Below are 22,616 nucleotides of genomic sequence, written 5' to 3' on the forward strand. Positions count from 1 at the left end.
GGCATGCTGGGAGTTTTTCAACAGCTGGAGGCACCCTGTTTGGGAATCACTGGCGTAGAATACCCCTATGTCCACCCCTATGCAAATCCCTAATTCAGGCCTCAAATGCTCAGGGCAACAGTTTTGGGACACATATGGGGTATCGCCATACTCGGGAGAAATTGCCTTACAAATTTTGGGGGGCTTTTTCTTCTTTAACCCCTTATGAAAAGGTGAAGTTGGGGTCTACACCAGCATGTTAGTGTAAAAAAATAAATTTTTTACACTGACATGCTGGTGTTGCCCTATACTACTGGTAAAAGGGAAAAAAAGACCCTCTAAATTTGTAATGCAATTTCTCCCGACTACGGAGATACCCCATATGTGGGCTCAAAGTGCTCTGGGGGCGCACAACAAGGCCCAGAAGGGAGAGTGCCCCATGTACATTTGAGGCGATTTGCACAGGGGTGGCTGATTGTTACAGCAGTTCTGAAAAATGCAAAACAATAAATATCCATATGTGACCCCCATTTTGGAAACTACACCCCTCACGGAATGTAATAAGGGGTGCAGTGAGCATTTACACCCCACTGGTGTATGACAGATTTTTGGAACAGTGGTCTGTGAAAATGAAAAATAAAATTTTTGATGTGCTCAGTCCACTGTTTCAAATATCTGTCAAACGCCAGTGGGGTGTAAATGCTCACTGCACCCCTTATTAAATTCCATGAGGGGTGTAGTTTCCAAAATGGGTTCACATGTGGGGGGGTCCACTGTTCTGGCACCATAGGGGCTTCCTAAATGGGACATGCCCCCCAAAAACCCTTTCAGAAAAACTCACTCTCCAAAATCCCATTGTCGCTCCTTCCCTTCTGAGCCCTCTACTGCGCCCGCCGAACACTTTACATACGCATATGAGGTATTTCCTTACTCGAGAGAAATTGGGTTACAAATTTTAGGGTGATTTCTCTCCTTTTACCCCTTGTAAAAATTCAAAAATTGGGTCTACAAGAAAATGCGAGTATAAAAAAATGTAGATTTAGAATTTTCTCCTTCACTTTTCTGCTATTCCTGTGAAACACCTAAAGGGTTAAAACACTTACTGAATGTCATTTTGAATACTTTGGGGGTGCAGTTTTTATAATGGGGTCATTTATGGGGTATTTCTAATATGAAGACCCTTAAAATCCACTTCCAACCTGAACTGGGCCCTGAAAAATTACGATTTTGAAAATCTTGAGAAAAATTGGAAAATTGCTGCGGAACTTTGAAGCCCTCTGGTGTCTTTCAAAAGTAAAAACTTTTCAATTTTTTTATGCAAACATAAAGTAGACATATTGTATATGTGAATCAATATGTAATTTATTTGGAATATCCATTTTCCTTTCAAGCAGAGACTTTCAAAGTTAGAAAAATGCTAAATGTTCAAAATTTTCATGACATTTTTAGATTTTTTACCAAGAAAGGATGCAAATATCAGTGAAATTTTACCAATAACATAAAGTAGAATATGTCACGAAAAAACTTAAAAGCATTCCAGAGTTATTAATGTTTAAAGTGACAGTGGTCAGATTTTCAAAAAATGCCCAGGTCATGAAGGTGAAAATGGGCTGGGTCATGAAGGGGTTAAACAAGAAACATTAGAAAGATTTTTTTATTTACCATAAGGAGTGCTATAGCAAAAATTAGTTTTAAAGGGGTACTCTGCTCTTAGACATCTTATCCCCTATCCAAAGGGTAGTGAATAAGATGTCTGATCGCGGAGGTCCTGCCGCGATCTCTGCTGGGGCACCACAGTCATCTGGTGCACAGAGCGAACGTCGCTCCATGCCTGATGTCTAGCGATGCGCCATGGCGTCACTGTCACATCCCCTCCTGACGTCACCACCACGCCCACTCAATGCAAGTCTGTTGGAGATGACGTGGCAGTCGTGACGTCACGAGTCTCCGGTGCCGCAGCCGGCATTTTAACCCTTTAACTCCTTAACAACAATGGACGTCATGGTGCTATCAGCAGCCAGGGACCCGCCGGTAATGACGGACATCAGCGATCGCATGGATGTCTGCCATTAACCCCTCAGATGCCGTGATCAATACAGATCACGGCTTCTGTGGCAGTGCGGTACTTTTTAAATTGATTTTCGGATCGCCCGCAGCGCTGCCGCGGGGATCCGTTCATCCAGCATGGCAGCCGGAGAGCTATATATGCAAAGCACTGAAAAGTATTAGCAATCAAATGATTGTTATAAATAGTTCCCAATGGGGACCATTAAAGTGTTTATGAATTTTTTTTTTAAATAAATAAAATGTAAAATAAAAAAATTTGAAAAATCTCCAATAAAAAGGTAAAATGTCCGTTTTTCCCATTTTACTCCCCAAAAAGCGTTAAAAAAATAAAAATTAATACACATATTTGGTATTGCCGCATGCGTAAGTCTGAACTATTAAAATATATTGTTAATTATCCCGTACGGTGAAGGGCGTAAATGTAAAAAAAAGTCGAAAATTACAGCTTTTTTGTCATTTTTTTTCCCAAAAACTTATAAAAAGTAAAACCTAAGCAAAAGTGGTACTGAGAAAAAGAAAAATACAGATCATGGTGCAAAAAATGAGCCCTCATACCGCTTCATATACGGAAAAATTAGAAAGTTATAGGTGGTCAAAATAGGGCAATTTCAAACATACTAATTTTGTTAAAATGGTTTGAGATTTTTTTTTAAGTGGTACAATTATAGAAAAGCATATAACAAGGGTATCATTTTAATCATATTGACCCACAGAATACAGTAAAAAAAGAAATGTTTTCTTTAAAGTGTACGGCGTGAAAACGAAATCATCCAAAAGTTGCGCCATAAATTTTCATGGTAAAATAAGTGATGTAATTACAAAGTACAATTGGTGACGCAAAAAACAAACCCTGATGTGGGTTTGTGGATGGAAATATAAGAGTTATGATTTTTAGAAGGCAAGGAGGAAAAAACGGAAATGCAAAAATAAAATTGGTCTGGTCCTTAAGTGGTTAATGATAGTTCCCAGTTAAATTCTCCCGCTGGATCCGGCTGCCATCTGCACAAGTCACGGTGTGAATGAAGCCGAAGAGCTGTGTTAGTGTAATGTTTACATGGGAAAATCCTCCTTTACGCCTGTGTACGTTTGCATTGTTAGTTGATATGTTTGTAGCGAGATTTTTTTATTTTTATTTTTTATTCTATATACAGGGACCAAGCAGCCACTGTTAACTATCGCATTTTGAATGGGCCAAACATGTTACCGGTTGTTCAGGTGGATGGTAATGGACTGCTGACATCAGGCTCACTCACTGGAGTATCTACTATAGAAATAAATTCTAAGGAACCTTTTGGAATCAACCAAACCATTATTGTGTCAGTGAAGGTAATTTTCTAGCCTCCTAGGGCTTTTATTTATCCTTATAGTAATTGACTTTTCTTTATTTTGGTTATAAAACTCTAGCTTTATCCTTTTTAGTAGCCATATCTATGATATAGCTCCAAGAGGCTGCTCAATATCCATGTTAAGAGTTAAATAAGAAAAAAGTGCATGGTAGTGATTGTGTAAGATACTGAAAAGTGACATAAGTTATAGCTGAAATTGTATTAGTTTCTTGGCTCACTCTAAAAACCTGTGGTAAGACCATTATTTTTGGCCGGGCTGTAGCTTTGATTTATCCAGCAACAAGAGAGCTGAAGCAGAATTGGCTTTGTGTGTTTATTAAAAGCTCATAGCAGTGGGAGCCTGGATTACAGATTAGAGTTGAGCGAACTTTTCAAAAGTTTGGCTCGGCGAACTATCCGAAAAAGCTCAGTTCATGGCAAACAGGTACTCAGCAGACCAGCAATGGAAAAAAGATGAAAAAGGGAGCAGGAATTACGCTTTGTGTGTGTGTGTTCCTGTGAATGGTCTGCCCCCCCCAGATAGCAGCCACAATGCCTAGGGTATTATCAGCCTTTTAAACACCCCCCCCCCCCATATTGGCCTGAGATATGTATTATGATGTTATAGAAAAAAATTAACTTCTGATGTTTATATATGCCAGAAGAAGTGGTATTTAGCATATAGTAGGCTTTAAGGAGTTACATAGGATAGGAGATAACAAACAGATCAGAGTGGGGGGTTTGACCACTGCACTCCTGCTTGTTATCCTCTATTTTATAGATAGGGGATAACTTTAATGAGATGGGAAAGCCCTATAAGAAAAATATTCAGAAAATATTTGCATCAGTTCAGAAGGTGAAGGAGCAGGTTATGTTTTACTGTCATTGGAAAAACTTTTGACAAATCAGGAGCACATGTCAAAAGTTTGGTTCGCACCGGGTCAGTTATAAGCCGGTAAAGATGTGGAGCAACGCTCTTCGCTCCCCTGTAGGCTGCTCCATTCAGTGCATAGATTAAATACAGTGATTTGGTGAGTTGGATTTGATTGACAGCCAGGGAGTGAAGCAGCGGTGCTGTGCACTTTACCAGCTTAAAATAGACACAGAGACACAAAATGCAGTTCACTTCCTCATCTGAGAGACAGCAGAATGGGCCCTAAAGTAAATAATTTTTTTCCCCTCAATAAACCCACATAGGGAGCATATCCATCATTTACACAAGTGCATGTATATTTTTTTTCTTTAAGGGAGGTTGTCCAGCAATCCATTAAAAAGTGAATGTAAGCTGAGCCGCAGTACTCAGCATGGCCACTACAGAGAATGGAATGTTTTTTCTCTAATGTATATTTGGGGGCCTCAGCTCTGTTACACAGCTGATCAGTTGTCAGACCCCAACAGATTAAATATTCATGACCTATCCTGAGGTTATTCAGTACTGCTGGCGTTGCTATACATTCTATTCTGCTGCAGGTTGTGTGGATATGTGACTGTCTTTGTACTGCAGTCATGCAAAAATGTTTTTAAGTTTCCAAAATAAAATAGTAGGGGGTACAGAAATTAATAGAAGGGGGGGGGGGGGGGGGTGCACCAAACAAAAGGAATAAGCCCCAAATTGAAATACTAAATGCATAAAGATAACAAAAACAGGAACACTCTGTACTGGAATGTCAGTGTTATACAAACCACCATAATCTCCTGGGGTAGAGCAAAAGATATGAGACATTGTAAAACAAAATATACTAAGCCTGAGCACAGTGGAGAGCAATCTCATGAGGGTAAGTAACCCAGGAGGAAAGATATATTAAGCCGTAGTAAGCCATTGTAACTGGTAACACACAAGACTATCCCTGCAGGAAAGGGTCGTACCACCTACAAGCCATCATAAAAAAAAACTACAGTAGGACAGAGTCGGAGAGGAGAACAGCAAGGTTTAAAATCAGAAAAGAAATGTTGTCTTAGCAGGAATACACTGTAGTATAAGTGAATGAAGTAATCTGCCTTTTGTATATTTATGTATTTAAAGAATCACTGGTATAAGTGCCTTTCATATTTTTTATAACTTCCCTGTTCATTCTCACACAGGTATCACCAATTTCATATATGCGCTTAGTGACTAGCCCGGCTATACACACGAGCGGTCATTTATTGTCTGCAATTCCTCTGGGATCTACATTGCATTTCTCAGCCCGTTTCCATGACAACACAGGCGAGGTCTTCCATGCACAGAATTCCATTCTCAACTTCGCAATTAACAGGTTTGAGTGGATTTGGTATTTATGGCCATTAAGAGAGCCCACAGTCACAGAATATAAGGGTTCCTTTGCTTTTACTTTCTGCGTAATATTTCTTAAGGGTACGTTCACACATAGAGTATCTGCATATTTTCTGCTGCTGAATTTTCCACCCATTGACTTCCGAGGGTAGCAAATTCGGCTGCACAAAATATGCAGCAAATCCTAAGGTATTCTAAAAAGGTACTCCAGGATATATTTATTTTTTCATCAAACTTTGAGCCCATGATGCCAAGTTATAATACTGTGTAATATGCTTCTATTACCTCTATTGTGTGCCGCTTTGTCCCATTTTTATGCACTGGGCCCCTGTGGGTACTTGTATTGCGGTGGTCGCCTCTCAGTGCTGCGCCATTTTATGCTAGGGATGTTAGGGAGCCGCTACTTACAGGTGGCCATGACTTGGCTAGCAGGCTTGCACTTCTTGAATAGAGATGAGCGAAGTTACAGTGATTCAATAAGTCTCTCCTAGGACTGTATCCACCTTTTCCAGCCCACCGGAGCACCTGAAAGCTGAACTAATTTATGCAGGATAAGTCATCAACTGCCGAGCCGAGAAGTTTGTGATGTATCGGATCACTGTAACTTCACTCATCTCTATTTATGATCATAAAGTACACTAACGACCTGTTTAATAAATTTAACTGAGAAGCCTTAGATCACTCTGCATGTTGTACATGTGCGACCATGTCTATTTTTTCTCTTGAGGCCTTGTGACTTGACATATTTGGGGAGATCTAGCAAAACCTGCGCAGATGAAAAGTTGACCAGTTGCCCATATTAACAATTCAGATCGCTGCTTTAATTTTTAAGGAGACCTATGAAAAATAAAAAACTATTTGGTTGCTATGGGCAACTGGACAACTTTTCCTCTGCACAGGTTTTGCTAAATCTCCCCAAATATGTCAAGTCACAAGGTCTCAAGAGATCGTGGCTATGCTGCATTGGGTAGGTGCATAACAGGGTGGAAGGGATTTACTGAAGTAATATTCAGTTTTTCTTTTCCTGATAGTCCCTTTAAGTTTGTAGTGTTTCTAGAGACAGTGGGGAAAATGTATCAGGCTGTCTTATAGTAATGTTCTCTTTTTTGCCCACAACAACCAGTATTTTGTAAACATAAGTATCATATTTATTGGGGTATAACACGCACCGGCCTATAACACGCACCCTCCTTTTTCCAAGGAAGTTTTGGGTAAAGTTTTTTTTACCCAAATATCTTTGTTAAAATGAGGGTGTGTGTAGGTGCGTCTTGTACCCCCAATAAATCTTTCTGCCCCCACAGAAGCAGCTGCGGTTCAATCATTTAAAGTGGCCGCTTTAAATAGTGTAACTGCAGCGGCTTCTGTGGAGCCAGAGGCCCCCCGCCGCCTGGTTCCCATCACCGGCTTTCATATTTTATATGACTAGTGACATCCGCGCACAGCAACAGCGCAGGATGCTGCCGGAGCCTTATATTAAATGTATTATATTTAAAGGGGAACTAAGCTTAAACTCTTGAATTAATTGCCGTGCTGTTTTAAAACAGGACAAGACTTTAGTAATCGTAAAAATGCCCAATTATCTTTCATATAGTCACCCCTTGCATTAATGTTTCCCAATCAGTGTGCCTTAAGCTGTTACAAAACTACAAATCCCAGCAAGGCTAGACAGCCTTTGACTTGCAGCAACTAAAGGTACACTGGTTGGGAAACACTGCTCATTCACAAATAAGTAAATAAATGTTTTATGATTCGTAGTGAATTTTTTTATTGCCACATGATGGCAGTGTTGGGGCATGGCTGGTATGTTTTATATGATGATTTTATTCTTTTTTTTTTTAAACATATAGATGTATTTTATTGTTTCAGGGATGACTTTATACATATTGGAAGGGGACCCACAAATGACAGCTTTATCATGCGCACAGTCAACGTTGGCTTTACAATATTAAGAATATGGGATACTGAGAATCCTGGAATTTCAGATTACGTTCCTATCCCTGTACAGCACAGCATTTACCCAGCTGTGAAGGAAACTGTGGTTGGTGATGTAATCTGCTTTGCTTGTTCAATAACTAGTCCGGAAGGTAAGAAACTATTAATTTATGTACTGATCATTTAAAGTGATTTTCTACGACTTTTCCATTAAAAAAGCGCTGCGGAATCTGTAGGCGCTATATAAATAAATAAATAAAATAAAATAAATTGGTATGACTTTTCTATACAGAAGCTGACTTTTCTATACATTGTGTAGTGGCTATGCTGGGTTAAATTTATAATTAAAATTACTTATTTTGCTTTGTATCCGAAGTTGCAGACTATACTGTACCCACAAGTATTTTTATTCTGGACTTACAAGGTGCAGCACCAAATACAGTGATCCCTCAACTTGCAATGGCCTCAACATACAATAGTTTCAACATACAATGGTCTTTTCTGGACCATTGTAACTTGAAACCAGACTCAACATACAATGCTACAGACAGTCCAGATCTGTGAAACGTGTCAATAGCTGGAAGATCTGACCAATCAGAATGGGCATTTTACTGGTAAAACGCCTGTATTACTGACGTTCATGCACTGAATTCCTGTCTGGTAGCGCCTCCCTACAGTATAGGGTGGTACTACATGTTCTGTACTACTCTTTACCTGTGCCAGGGTTTGCTGCTCCTTTGGACACCAGTTGATTGTGGCTCCATGTTACTTTCTCGAGCGCTTCATTGGGGGACACAGGACCATGGGTATATGCTGTTGCCACTAGGAGGCTGACACTAGGCAAAAAAACAAAAGAAGTCTGCTCCTCCCGGCAGGATATACCCACCCCCTGACTCTGAGAAACTCAGTTTTAGCTTAGTGTCCAGCAGGAGGCAGACACAGGTCTGGTCCTCTCCAGACATGGTCTTTTTTCTTTTGTTTAGTTTTTTTTCTTAGTTTCAGGGTATAATTAGATATTTTCTCCCTTTTTTGATTTCTCTAGCATGGGGTGACAGGAGCATGGCGCTGCCTGATCTCCCCGACCCCCCCCCCCCCCCCACTTGCAAGCTAGGGGCATGGTGCATTGCTGAATGGGCCGTTAACCTCTCCTCGCCAGCAACCAGTGCTGAGTGGTGTACCCTGGGTCTGGATCCCCCAATTGCCCCTGTTTTCCAGGTGTATCTCTCTCTCAGATAATCTCTGATTTGTCCAGGGTTTCCCAGGAGGTGGTCTCCGCCTTGGGGCTGTCCTCCATACGCTCTTCTCCCTAGGGAGACTGCAGCGGGTTCCCCCTCCCGTCCTTCCCTACGGCCCTCCCCTGGCCGTCTGGGGCGCCTTTCCTCCGCTTCTTCCCCGAGTCCCCACCTCAGCTCCCGCTCTCATTCCACCTCCAGGCGCCACCGCAACCGGTCACCCAGTGTCCGCTCCTGGTCTCCACACCCCCACTCCTGGTCCACCTCCACCCGATCCAGAACTCCTCTGGAGCGTTCCCAGTCTCCTGGTGAGCTTGGTAACTCTGATTCGGATCCTCCCTCTGGCTCGGAAGAGATTTCCCACATGTCAGATATGGTGGTCAGTCTGGTGTTGTCAGTCAGGGACACCTTCCATCTACAGGACCCAGGAACTTTCAGTGCAACCCCTGAAGTCTCCTTCCGCCGCGCTCGTCAGGTGCCCCAGATTTTCAGCCCACACCCTGAATTTGATGAGCTGTTAGTGGCAGCTTGGAAGCATCCAGATAAGCGCTTCCACGGGACTAAGAAGCTCAGGGTTCTTTTCCTTTCCTCAGGATCTCATTGCAAAGTGGTCTTCTCCTCCTACGGTGGACCCTCCTGTGTCGTGGCTTTCTAAAGCCACTACCCTGCCGCTGGCCGACTCAGCTTCCTTTTAAAGACCCCTGAGATAAGCACATTGAAAGTCTGGTGAAATTCGCCATTGAGGTGGCAGGCTCGGCTTTTTCCCCAGCCTTTGCCTCCACTTGGGTTTCCAAAGCCTTCTCAGTTTGGGCCGGTCAATTGCGCCAGGGGGTCTTAGCGGGTGCTTCTTCAGGCAATTTGGCAGATTTAGCACAACAAATCGCTCATGCGGGGGACTACCTCTGCTCTGCTTCCTTGGAGTCTGCCCGCTGCGTGGCCTTTGCCTCGGGCAATCTGGTGGCTCTTCGGCGCTCCATGTGGCTTAAGGCTTGGAATGCCGACACGGCCTCTAAGCGTTCCCTTAATGAACTTCCTTTTCTGGGGTCTCGGCTATTTGGCAAACACCTGGATGAGGTCATCTCTGAGGCCACTGGGGGCCTTCTGCGCCGTTCGGCTTCACAGCGGAAGATTTCTTCCTTTCGCCCCTCTCGTTTTCCGGACCGCACTGACAAACCGGCGGCCCCTCAGGATAGGAGGGCCCCATCCTGGAAGTCGGGGTCCCGCTTCAACCGCCCCACTTCCAAATCCGGGACTGTCTGAAGGTGCGCCCCTATACGAGTCTTCCGCTCAGGTGGGGGGGTCGCCTGTCCCTCTTTGGACGTCTGGCTGGCACAAGTTCAGGATGCTTGGGTTCAAGATCCCAGGGCTATCGCATAGAATTCTCTTCTATCCCCTGGGATAGTTTTTTACGCCAACCCCCCCCCCCCCCTTTCTCGATCTCCCGCTCTTGCTGCAACTTTTCAGCTTGCCCTTCTGTCCCAGGGTGTGATCGTGCCGGTCCCACCTCGGAAACGGTTTTCAGGGTTCTATTCAAATCTCTTCGTTGTTCCCAAAAAGGACGGCGCAGTTCGCCATATTCTTGATCTGAAACTCATGAACCGCCATGTCCGACTGCGGCACTTTCGGATGGAATCCTTATGGTCTGTAGTCTCCTCCATGGATTAGGTGGAGTTTCTCTCCTCCGTGGACATTCAGGATGCCTACTTGGACATCCCTATCTTTCCGGCCCACCAGCATTTTTTCGCTGTTCCTGCTGATCATTTTCAATTCGTTGCTCTGCCCTTCGGTCTTCACCAAGACTCTGGCGGCAGTGGTGGCCCTCCTCCACTCTCGGTGTCTCAGTTTTCCCCTATCTGGATGACCTCCTTATCAAGTGGCCCTCTCTGGAGCAGAATTAGGTCAGCCTCAACATCACTCTACAGACCTTCTCCAGTTTTGGTTGAATCATCAATGATGCGAAATCCAACCTGTCCATCCCAATCCCTGGTGTTTCTTGAGATCCGCTTCAACGCGGTGGCTGCTCGTCTCTCTCTTCTGGAGGACAAGCTCCTAGAGCTCCTGTCAGGGATTTGCTTCTTTCAGCATGTCGGTTCTGGGCAACATGTTGGCCTCTATGGAGACGGTTCCCTTTGCACAATTTCGGTACCATCCCCTCCAGTGGGCCATCCTCTCTGTGGGACAAATCTCCTTTGTCTCTCCACCACGGAATCTGGCTTTCACCCATAGTTTGCTGCTCCCTCCTTTGGTGGCTTCGGTCCTCCCCTCCTCCGGGAGGGTTGCTCCTTCCTGCCTCTCCATTGGCATGTTCTGACCACGGACGAGAGTCTACTTGGCTGGAGAAGTGTCTTTCAGGACCAAACGGTCCAGGACCGCTGAACTCTGTCGGAGTCCGGGCTCCCCATCAACATCCTGGAGCTCAGGGCGATCTTCCTGTGCCTTCTGCATTGGAGTTGCCTGCTTCGGGGCCTTCCAGTCCGGGTGCAGACGGACAACGCCACAGCCGTGCCGTACATCAATCACCAGGGAGGCACCCGCAGCTCAGCGGCCATGAGGGAGGCGTCGAAGATCCTCCTATGGGTGGAATTTCACGTTCCAGCCATTTCGTCAGTGCACATTCCCGGGATCGACAATTGGGAGTTGGACTTCCTGAGTCGCTCCACCGCGCACCTGGGCGAGTGCTCCCTTCACCCGGAAGTCTTCGATAAAATTTGTCACCATTGGGGGACACCAGACGTGGATCTGTTTGCGTTGCGCCGGAACAGGGAAGTCCCTCGCTTCGTGTCCAGGTCTCGTGGTCCCTTGGACCACCTGTGTTTTTTTTGCGGTCTGTTCTCTTATCTGGGTTTGTTTGGACTTTATTTCTTAGTCTGTTCTCCTTCTGCTTTGGGACAAAACTGAGTTGCTCAGGGGGCGGGTATATCCTGCCGGAAGGAGCCGACTACTTTTGTTTTTTGCCTAGTGTCAGCCTCCTAGCGGCAACGACATATACCTATTAGGGATCGACCGATTATCGGTATGGCCGATATGATCGGCCGATAATCACGATTTTGCGCATTATCGGTATCAGCAATTACCTTGCCGATAAGCCAATAATGCCCCGCCCGCACCGCGATCGCCCCCCCCCACCGTAGTGCTGGGCGGTATACCGGTATGGATTTTTGCCCATACCGCTATACCGGTCGGGCCCCTCCCCCACCCTCCGAGTCAATAAAAAAATTAAATAAACTTACCCGTAATGGGGTGGTCCGGCCCATCCATCCTTCCTTCCTGTAGTGTCCGGCGGCTTTCCGGGTGAAGGGTGAACCGGTCCGGGCTGTCCTTCTCCGGGGGTCCTCTTCTCCACTCCGGGCAGGCTCCGGCCTAGTACGCTGCATAGACGCCGCTACGCTGTGACGTCAGGTGCGTCGCTGCGCACGGGCGTCACTGCGCAGCGGCGTCTATGCAGCGTACTAGGCCGGAGCCTGCCCGGAGTGGAGAAGATGACCGCCGGAGAAGGACAGCCCGGACCGGTTCACCCTTCACCCGGAACGCCCCCGGACACTACAGGAAGGAAGAATGGATGGCCCCGACCACACTGACAGGTAGGGGAGAGAAGCGGGTGGTGGCGGCGGCAGCCTATGGCACCGCAAAAGCCACTGCAGTGCATTGATTTAAAGCGCCCGCTTTAAATCAATGACCTGCAGCGGTGTCGAGGGGGGGGATAAATAGCCGATAACTTATACCAGAATATCGGTATAAATTATCGGCTATCGGCCCTAACCTCCATCGATTATCGGTATCGGCCCTAAAAAAAACTATATCGGTCGATCCCTAATACCTATGGTCCTGTGTCCCCCCCCCCAATAGAAACTCAGAGATAGAGATTTTACGGTAAGTCCAAAAATCTACTTTTTTTAGGACTTTATGTATAATGTACAGGGCCCTGAAGAAGCTCCTGTCCTCTACATAGACAGAAAGATCTGCTGGGAGCTGTAAATCACTAACTTTCTATGTAAGGACTTGCTTTATCTGTATTTATCTAATTATTTTTCTTACTTTTCCTATTTTTGGATCACATTTTGGGGCTTTAGAACCAATTACCAGGTTGCCATAGAGTTATGGTCTCATCATACAATGATTTCAACATACAATGGTCGTCCTGGAACCAATTAATAGTGTAACTTGAGTGACCACTGTATTCTTTTGTGGCAGTGTCTGGTCCTGCAGCTCTGCCTCATTTACTTGGGTCTTAACCTTTAGATTGGGGATAAATATCTGATGGCGGGAGGTCCAACCACTGGGGCCCCCTGTGATATCCTGGGGCCTTGAACTGGACTGAGCTGAAGCAAGAACCAGTGCAGTAATTTAAAGGGGGAACTCCAGTATTAACAGTACTAAATCCACGTGATAAGTGACAACTGCTGGTACTCTCTGCGATCTCCTGCCTGGTACCCTCGCTCTTCCCATGCACACAACGGCCTCCGCTCCGTACAGGAGGCTGTGGTCGACACGCCCCCTCTACGCCATAAATACACAAACCCTGTATCGCCAGCTCTCCCATAGAGATGCATGGTGTGGGGCGTGTCGGCTATTGCTCCCTTGCAATGGTCGACATAACTCTATGCATGGGAAGGGCCAGGGCACCAGGCAGAATATCGCAGCAGGGTGCTAGCATTTGGCCCCCCCATGATCAGACACTTATCCCCTATCCTGTGGATAAGGGGTAAGATGTTAAAGGGGTTATCAATCATAAGGTGATTTTAGTACATGCCTGCTATCTTTTTGTGAACTAGGTATTTCCTGTTGCAGTTTGGTCTCTTAAACTACACATCTCATAGTGGATGCTTGTAAGTGTGTAGTTGCATTCCTCACTCCCACACATCAGCCATCCATTGCAGCACAAATACGCAAAAAAAACGATCAGTGTTTTCTAATCAGGGTGCCTACAGCTATTGTAAAATTCTCTCTCTCCCACCCATTGAAGCAGGACTGGCTTCCTTTGCACAACTGACTAGTGATGTCAGGACTCCACGCACTGCAACCTGGGAAATCCCGAGACCTGAGTAATTTAGTATGCCTTTAAAAATAAATATTGGGGTGAAAATCACATTAAAATTCTGAGGCCACCATCACACACAGGTACAGACCCTATATTATGAACTACACTAACTTTACAGCCCCGTAGCATAGTCAAATTGGCTCACTAGTCTGAATTCCTCTCAAAGGGAGGGGACGTGGCCTCACTGTGCAGGTCTCCGCCCCCTCCCTCAGTATGCTGTCTGCTCCCATCTACCCTAGTATTGGCAAAACTACAACTCCCAGCTTGTCCTCACTGACAGTAGCGGGACACAAGCTGACAGTGGGAGGATTTTTCCTCCAGCTGTGAGCCCTGCGCTCACAGCTGTCAATCAAGGAAGTGTGTCCATGACATAGGTGATGACGCATGGACACAGCAGGACTAGTATGTGTCCAAGCAGGCAGGGGGGGCAGTTGTTTGACTGGCTTTTTCAGTATGAAATACTGAAAACTTTCTAATGAAAGCAGTTGCAAAACCTATTGGTTTTGCATGCTTTAGAACATATCAAAAGTTTTTGTATCTGACAGTGCCTATTTAAAGGGGTTGTGCACTGCCCTGCAGTTCGGAGCTCAGCTCACAGCGTCCGGAAGTTCATTACTCCGAACGCTGTGTGCAGGCTTCTGTGTTCATGAACGCTGTGTGCGGGCTTCCGTGTTCGCAGCCGCCGGGCGTGACGTCACGCCCGGCCCCTTCATGACGTCTCGCCCGCCCCCTCGTGACGTCATGCCCGCCCCCTCTACCAAAGTCTATGGGAAGGGGGGCGCGACCGCTGTCACGCCCCCTTCTCATAGACTCTCGTTGAGGGGGCGGGCGGAACGTCACGCCCAGCGGCTGCGAACACGGAAGGCCGCACACAGCGTTCGGAGTAATGAACTTCAGGATGCTGTGAGCTGAGCTCCGAACTGCAGGGCAGCGCACAACCCCTTTAATTGAATGCACTGGGTTTTTGCTTCAGCTCAGTCCAGTTCAAGTCCACCAGAATGCATTGCAGGGCATTACATTGTATTAGGAAATTGCATGTTGGTGTCTGGCGTAAAAAAATAAAAATAAAAAAAAAATGTAATTTCGAACAGTGTCATCAATTTACACACTGAAATTATATTGTGTGAACATAGTCGCGTAAATTCCATTTGCATCAATAGGAGTGTGATTCTACCTGAAATTACGAAGTGTGCACGTACCCTGAGAGAAAACGGGGGCTAGTGTGTGTGTGTGTGGTGTGTTGGCTTATTTTGTGTTCTAAATGGCTGGAAAAGTTGTAATTCGTAAAAACTTTTGCTGTCACTCTACTCTTTAAAATCTTGATCGGCTCCAGTAGCCACTGGCAAAACTGTGAATGCAGTTTGGGAATACAATGCATCATGTTTTCATTATATTTTCAACGTTTTGGTTCTTTTCAGCTGGTGGTTTAGATTTATCTAAAAGTATTAGAAAAGTATATGCAGTATATTTGATGAGTCTTTCCTAGTGGCCTTTGCTGTATCGATAACAATGTCTCTGTAACTTGACCAAAATCATAATTCACCTGCTGAATGTGATGGTTTTCATTGCAATACCTTTAGGTTAGCCGCACAAAATATGTTGCAGAACCTCGATCTGACAATTGACTAATTATACTATTATATCTTCATTTTTTTTCCACTTATCTTGTGTAGCTTTGCATCACTGTGTTGCTCTTTAGAGAACTAATAGGAAAAGTGTTTTAGCATTCACACCACTGAGACCTGTGCGCACATTCTGGTACATGACTTGAAAACCAATATAGTCATTGGCTAGAGGAAGAGAATTGTATGGTAAAGATTCTGCTTACCTCTTGGGGTCTATTCACACTGCAAAATTTCCATTTGTGGAACGCCGCCTCAAATTAAAGCCCACAGACTTCTATGGGATTCCACACTCCCATTCACACTTCTGAATTTCCGCAAGCGGAAATTCAGAAGTGTAAATTTTAGTCCGGAATCCCATAGAAGTCTATGGGCTTTAATTTTAGGAAGAATTCCGCAAGCAGAAATTCTGCCGTGTGAATAGACCCTTATTCAGAAGATCTACTACCAAAGGCCATAAGCAATGCTTTTATAGCAGCACTGAGCAACACAGCTGTAAAAAAGAAGCCACTTGTATCATACACTACCATGGATGTAAATGTTTCTCCATGATATGTAAGAGTAACAATAGTGTGGGCATTTCTCATAGTTCTGTCGTTGACACTCCTCCCAGTCTGCCCTTCACTATCTGAATTGGCTGTTAATAAAACACAACATATTGTATTCCACTGCCCTGCAAATAGAAATGAGATTTGCTTTATGTTTCATATTATTTAAAAAAAAAAATAAATTTTATTTTTTTTTTATCATCAAAATAACTGTGTATATAAATTATCTGGAGGTCCAGCCTCCAATAAAGTCTAAAGCCCTTTATACATTGTTGTGTACAACAGATACATTCACAATTGATCAGCAGAGCTCTTACAATGTTGTGGGCAGTAAGTTGTTTCTACATCAAGCTGCAACATAAGAGACCAATTCAATAGACTCTTCAGATTTAACTACAGTAACAGTGAATGGGCCCTAATATTGCCACCCCCATATAGGCACCTATCCCCATACAGCTTTGCGTTCTCCTCTTTCCTTCCCACCAAATAGTAGTAGAGCAGAGATAGGGACATGTTGTTGATGTGCCTGTGTGCGTCCCGTCTGCTCCCAGCAGCCACTCCATCGTTAAAATGGTGCAGGTCTTAAATTGTCAGCGACAGGTCTTAACTTTCAGACGGGTTTGGGGCTGAAGATGAGCTGTGAGTCACATGGCACCTAGGAAAAGAGCCTTATGCAACCGGTTAGCCGCGGTTTGGCCATCCCTGCTTTAAAAAGGAAAGTGAATCCCCATATCCTGCTCTGCACAGGCATGCAGAATTGTGATTGCAGCTTTAAACTGTAATACAGGCTGTAACATGTGGAGGAAAGGATAAGTGATGCATTGTATCTACAGAAATATACTCTACGATCAATGTGACCATTTTCACACTTAGTAGGCCCAGCAACAAAGGCCTCTGGTTGTCCAGATAATGGATCTGCTCCCCGTGATCACGTTGCCTGGAGCAGATCTGAACGACAGCACCACCAATGATGGATAGAGCAGCCATTGAATTGCTGCTGTCTGCTTTGACAGCGGCATCTAAAGGGTTAATAGCTTTCAGTACAGATCGCTCTGTGGTGGCTCTGGGCTGCTTAAAGCCACCGGGTATGGAGCGGACTCAATTGGCAAGACCTCCCAGTACACCTATAACAGCTCCATGATGTGTATATACATAATGGAGCATTAAGGGGTTATGAAGAAAAGGTAGGGGATATATTAGGTTTGGCTACCATATCCTAAAAAATTTTTTATTTTATTTTCATTTATTTTATATTTTTTTCCTGTCGAACAGGCTTGACCGGGACATGGAGCTCTTCTTCTAGTGCACATCTTCAGATCGACCCCAAGTCTGGTGCTGCTTTAGCAAGAGAATCTGGACTGGTTACCGTGTATTATGAAATTCCTGGCCTACTGAAGACATACCGAGAGGTAATAAACTTGTTATCATGATCTTTGACCAATGTCATCTAAACTCTCTGATCATTATGACGTATATAAATATGGAGCTAAACTTCAACTACTCTAAATCTGGGGAGGGGCAGTTGTCCACTGTTCCCCTCTTTTGTTAGTACAATGAACTGAGAACTGCAGTAGAAGCTGAGTGTTTGCAGTCTGTAATGGTTATCACATTGTAGGTGTCTTGGATTCAGGTAGGTGTGCACAATGGTTATAGTATAGAACTGTGCTGTATATCACTAGAATAACATTTTATATACCAGGAATTAGGGTACAATCATATGTGCATATTTTTTTTGCAGCAAATTTTGCTACCCGTTGATGTCAATAGGCAGCAAAATCTGCCGAATGAAATCTGCAGTAAAAATATGTGGATTTGTCGGGTCTTTGGACCTGTTTTTTGTATATGCTTTTATTCTCCATTAAATAGCAATTTACTTGTCTATTACAGTAATTCTCAATTAAATGTATTTACATGAATGAACTACATTAATTGCAAGACAGAACTAGATCCTAATGGAAGGAGAAATATCAAGGACGGTGGTATTAGAAGGGAATCCAAAGGGAAGGGGAAGGAAAACTGCTTCCTTGATATTTCCCCTTTCAGATGGATCTACTTCTGGCTTTGGCATTTTTTTTTTTTTTTGTGCTGCAGAAAATATGCAGCGGATCGCAACGTGTGCTTCTGTGTTCCAACCCTAATGCATATGGACAGCCTTAACCCCCTGCATACAGTTATATACTTATACATGCTGCATCTGAAAACTATTCTCTTCTTTCTCTGTTCTAAATTCACACCTCTGCTATATAGATTTTCTATACTAAGGGTACGTTCACACGTCCGCAGATTTGATGAACAGGATTTTTTGCTGCAGATTTCAATGTAAACTAAATGATTGAGCACAGCTTCTAATCTGCAGTTATAAATCCTGCGCAGGATCCTGTATGTGTGAACTTACCCTTAGATTGGACAATTCGCATGACTGCCCATCTGTATTCACTGGAACTAGGTATGCGAACAGTATCTTTAGCTTTCCATGGACATACTTGAATTTAATAATTTAAAGTGTACCTGTTGCTAACAAAAAATTTTGATATTCATAAATAGATTACCGTATATACTCGAGTATAAGCAGACCCGAATATAAGCCGAGGCCCCTAATTTTACCCCAAAATCCCAGGAAAAGTTATTGACTCGAGTATAAGCCTAGGGTGGGAAATACATCATCCCCCCTGTCATCATCCAGACCCCCGTCATTAACACCCCGTTCATCATCACCCCTGTCATCATCCCCCCTTCATCATCACTGCCTGTCATCATCCCCCCTTCATCATCGCCGCCTGTTATCATCCCCCCTTCATCATCACCGCCTGTCATCATCCCCCCCTTCATCATCCCACACCCCCCTTCATCATCCCCTTGTCATCATCCCAAACCCCCCCCCCCTTCATCATCCCCTTGTCATCATCCCCTCCCCCTTCATCATCCCCCTGTCATCATCCCCTCCCCCCTTCATCATCCCCCTGTCATCATCCCCTCCCCCCTTCATCATCCCCTTGTCATAATCCCACCCCCCCTTCATCCTCCCCTTATCATCCCACACCCCCCCTTCATCATCCCCTTGTCATCATCCCACACCCCCCTTCATCATCCCCTTGTCATCATCACCACATGTCATCAGCCTCCCCCCCCCCCCCACCACCACCACCTTCATCATCACCGCTTGTCAATGTCTGATACAGTGGTCTTCAACCTGCGGATCTCCAGATGTTTCAAAACTAAAACTCCCAGCAAGCCCGGGCAGCAATCGGCTGCCCGGGCTTGCTGGGAGTTGTAGTTTTGAAACCTGGGTGGGATTATGACAAGGGGATGATGAAGGGGGGAGGGGATGATGACAAGGGGATGATGAAGGGGGGGATGTGGGATGATGACAAGGGGATGATGAAGGGGGGTGTGAGATGATGAAAGGGGGATGATGACACTGCGGCTTGCTGGGAGTTGTAATTTTGAAACCTCTGGAGGTCCGCAGGTTGAAGACCACTGAGGGCAGAGAGTTCACTCGAGTATAAGCCAGGGGGGGTGTTTTCAGCACGAAAAATCATGCTGAAAAACTCTGCTTATACTCGAGTATATACGGTAGATAATTAGATATGATATATAATCATGAATAGATTAGATTAGATATGAAATATAAATAGATATTAAATAGCAACAATTAAAGGCTAATGCATGGTGGTATGGTTTTGTCCACTACAGTGGTCTCCAAACTGTGGCCCTCCAGATGTTGCAGAACTACAACTCTCAGCATGCTGTACTACTATCAGCATGCTCAGTTAGCTTAAAAACACCTGTCCCATTGATCACTGTTATCTTGCATATCTCCAGTCCTTAGATCAGTGTGCCTCCAGATGTTACAAAACTACAATTCCCACCGTGTTCAGACAGCCAACTGCTGTCCAGGCATGCCGGGAGTTGTAGCTTTGCAACATCTGGAGAGCCAAAGTTTACAGACCATTGGTCTACAACAGTGGTCTTCAACCTGCGGACCTCCAGATGTTGCAAAACTACAACTCCCAGCATGCCCGGACAGCCAACAGCTGTCCGGGCATGCTGGGAGTTGTAGTTTCACTACATCTGGAGGTCCGCAGGTTGAAGACCACTGGTCAACAACATAGAATAGCTTATGACTCCAGAATTCTCATACCATCCAAACCATGATTCAGAGAAGAATGCAGCACAGACTGATGATCCCTCTGGTGCTTTTGTAGTTGGCTTTACGCACACCCAGTAGGGGGGAGAGATTTTTCTTCCTAGTTATAAGCCGGCCCGTCTGATGTGGTCACTAGAGATGAGTGAACTTACAGTAAATTTGATTCGTCACGAACTTCTCGGCTCAGCAGTTGCTGACTTTTCCTGCATAAATTAGTTCAGCTTTCCGGTGCTCCCGTGGGCTGGAAAAGGTGGATACAGTCCTAGGAGACTCTTTCCTAGGACTGTATCCACCTTTTCCAGCCCACCGGAGCACCTGAAAGCTGAACTAATTTATGCAGGAAAAGACATCAACTGCCGAGCCGAGAAGTTCGTGACGAATCGAATTTACTGTAAGTTCGCTCATCTCTAGTGGTCACAGATCCAAGTAATATGGTTTTTTAGTCCTCTGCTTTTTGTTTTGATTTGCATTTCTTGATCTAGAAAAAAAAATGGATTTTATTGAAAATGTAATCCTATTCACTGCAGGTAAATCACTCTGAAAATGTTACTCTACATATTCAAATGCTGGCTATTTAACCCCTTAAGGACTCAGCCCATTTTGGCCTTAAGGACTCAGACAATTTAATTTTTACGTTTTCATTTTTTCCTCCTCGCCTTCTAAAAATCATAACTCTTTTATATTTTCATCCACAGACTAGTATGAGGGCTTGTTTTTTGCACGACCAGTTGTCCTTTGTAATGACATCACTCATTATATCATAAAATGTATGGCGCAACCAAAAAACACTATTTTTGTGGGGAAATTAAAACGAAAAACGCAATTTTGCTAATTTTGGAAGGTTTCGTTTTCACGCCGTACAATTTATGGTAAAAATGACGTGTGTTCTTTATTCTGAGGGTCAATACGATTAAAATGATACCCATTATTATATACTTTTATATTATTGTTGCGCTTAAAAAAAATCACAAACTTTTTAACCAAATTAGTACGTTTATAATCCCTTTATTTTGATGACCTATAACTTTTTTATTTTTCCGTATAAGCGGCGGTATGGGGGCTCATTTTTTGCGCCATGATTTGTACTTTTTTTTTATACCACATTTGCACATAAAAAACTTTTAATACATTTTTTATAATTTTTTTTAATAAAATGTATTAAAAAAGTAGGAATTTTGGACTTTTAAAATTTTTTTTCGTTCACGCCGTTCACCGTACGGGATCATTAACATTTTATTTTAATAGTTCGGACATTTACGCACGCGGCGATACCAAATATGTCTATAAAAAATGTTTTTTACGCTTTTTGGGGGTAAAATAGGAAAAAACGGACGTTTAACTTTTTTATTGGGGGAGGGGATTTTTCACTTTTTTTTTACTTTTACTTTTACTTTTACATTTTTTTACATTTTTTTTTACACTTGAATAGTCCCCATAGGGGACTATTCATAGCAATACCATGATTGCTAATACTGATCTGTTCTATGTATAGGACATAGAACAGATCAGTATTATCGGTCATCTCCTGCTCTGGTCTGCTCGATCACAGACCAGAGCAGGAGACGCCGGGAGCCGGACGGAGGAAGGAGAGGGGACCTCCGTGCGGCGTTATGAATGATCGGATCCCCGCAGCAGCGCTGCGGGCGATCCGATCGTTCATTTTAATCGCGAACTGCCGCAGATGCCGGGATCTGTATTGATCCCGGCACCTGAGGGGTTAATGGTGGACGCCCGCGAGATCGCGGGCGTCGGCCATTGCCGGCGGGTCCCTGGCTGCGATCAGCAGCCGGGATCAGCCGCGCATGACACGGGCATCGCTCCGATGCCCGCGGTTATGCTTAGGACGTAAATGTACGTCCTGGTGCGTTAAGTACCACCTCACCAGGACGTACATTTACGTCCTGCGTCCTTAAGGGGTTAAATGAATGTATATGCTCTGCATGATGTTTGCTATTTCAATATATTTGTCTATCTAATATTCAAACCTTTATTTCATTTTTTTTTTTTCTTCTATTTTTCAGGTGTTAATACACTCTCCACAGAGAACGCGAGTTGTGGATGGAAATGGAGAGAAAATCAATTTGCAGTCTGCAAAGATTCATAAATTCCTAGTTGAGATCGGGGAAAATGGCAACAATTTGAAAGGTAAATGGGACAAATGGTTCTCGTACAATTTTCTGGATGAAAGGCCTTAGCAGGTATTGCAAACATTATTAGAAAATGTCTTTTTTCTGTCTGACAGTTTTTATTCCAACCAACATTAAACCTGTATGGATATTTTCTTTAAAAAATATTTTTTTAATTATATATGTGTGTGTGTGTATATAATTATGTGTGTGTTTAATATATATATATAATATAATATGTTGTGGTTGGTGTTGGTTGTTTTTTGTGGTTGCTCTATTGTGATCCACTAAAGGGGTACTCTAGTGGGGGGGGGGGGGGGTCAAATCA

At 44.1% G+C, this 22,616-nt stretch overlaps 1 protein-coding gene across 1 annotated transcript in view; it reads left to right on the forward strand.

Moving 5' to 3' along the window:
- The window catches only part of LOC130275784 (nuclear pore membrane glycoprotein 210-like), a 133,689-nt gene that overhangs the window by 90,354 nt on the left and 20,719 nt on the right, over positions 1–22,616 (forward strand). The window contains exons 30-34 of the mRNA XM_056524189.1: positions 3,198–3,372; positions 5,454–5,626; positions 7,510–7,727; positions 17,288–17,424; positions 22,184–22,307. Of these exons, the coding sequence (XP_056380164.1) occupies positions 3,198–3,372; positions 5,454–5,626; positions 7,510–7,727; positions 17,288–17,424; positions 22,184–22,307 (827 nt within the window). The remainder of the gene's footprint in view (positions 1–3,197; positions 3,373–5,453; positions 5,627–7,509; positions 7,728–17,287; positions 17,425–22,183; positions 22,308–22,616) is intronic.

This window comes from Hyla sarda, chromosome 6 (genome assembly GCF_029499605.1).
Source record: "Hyla sarda isolate aHylSar1 chromosome 6, aHylSar1.hap1, whole genome shotgun sequence".
Taxonomy (NCBI): domain Eukaryota; kingdom Metazoa; phylum Chordata; class Amphibia; order Anura; family Hylidae; genus Hyla; species Hyla sarda.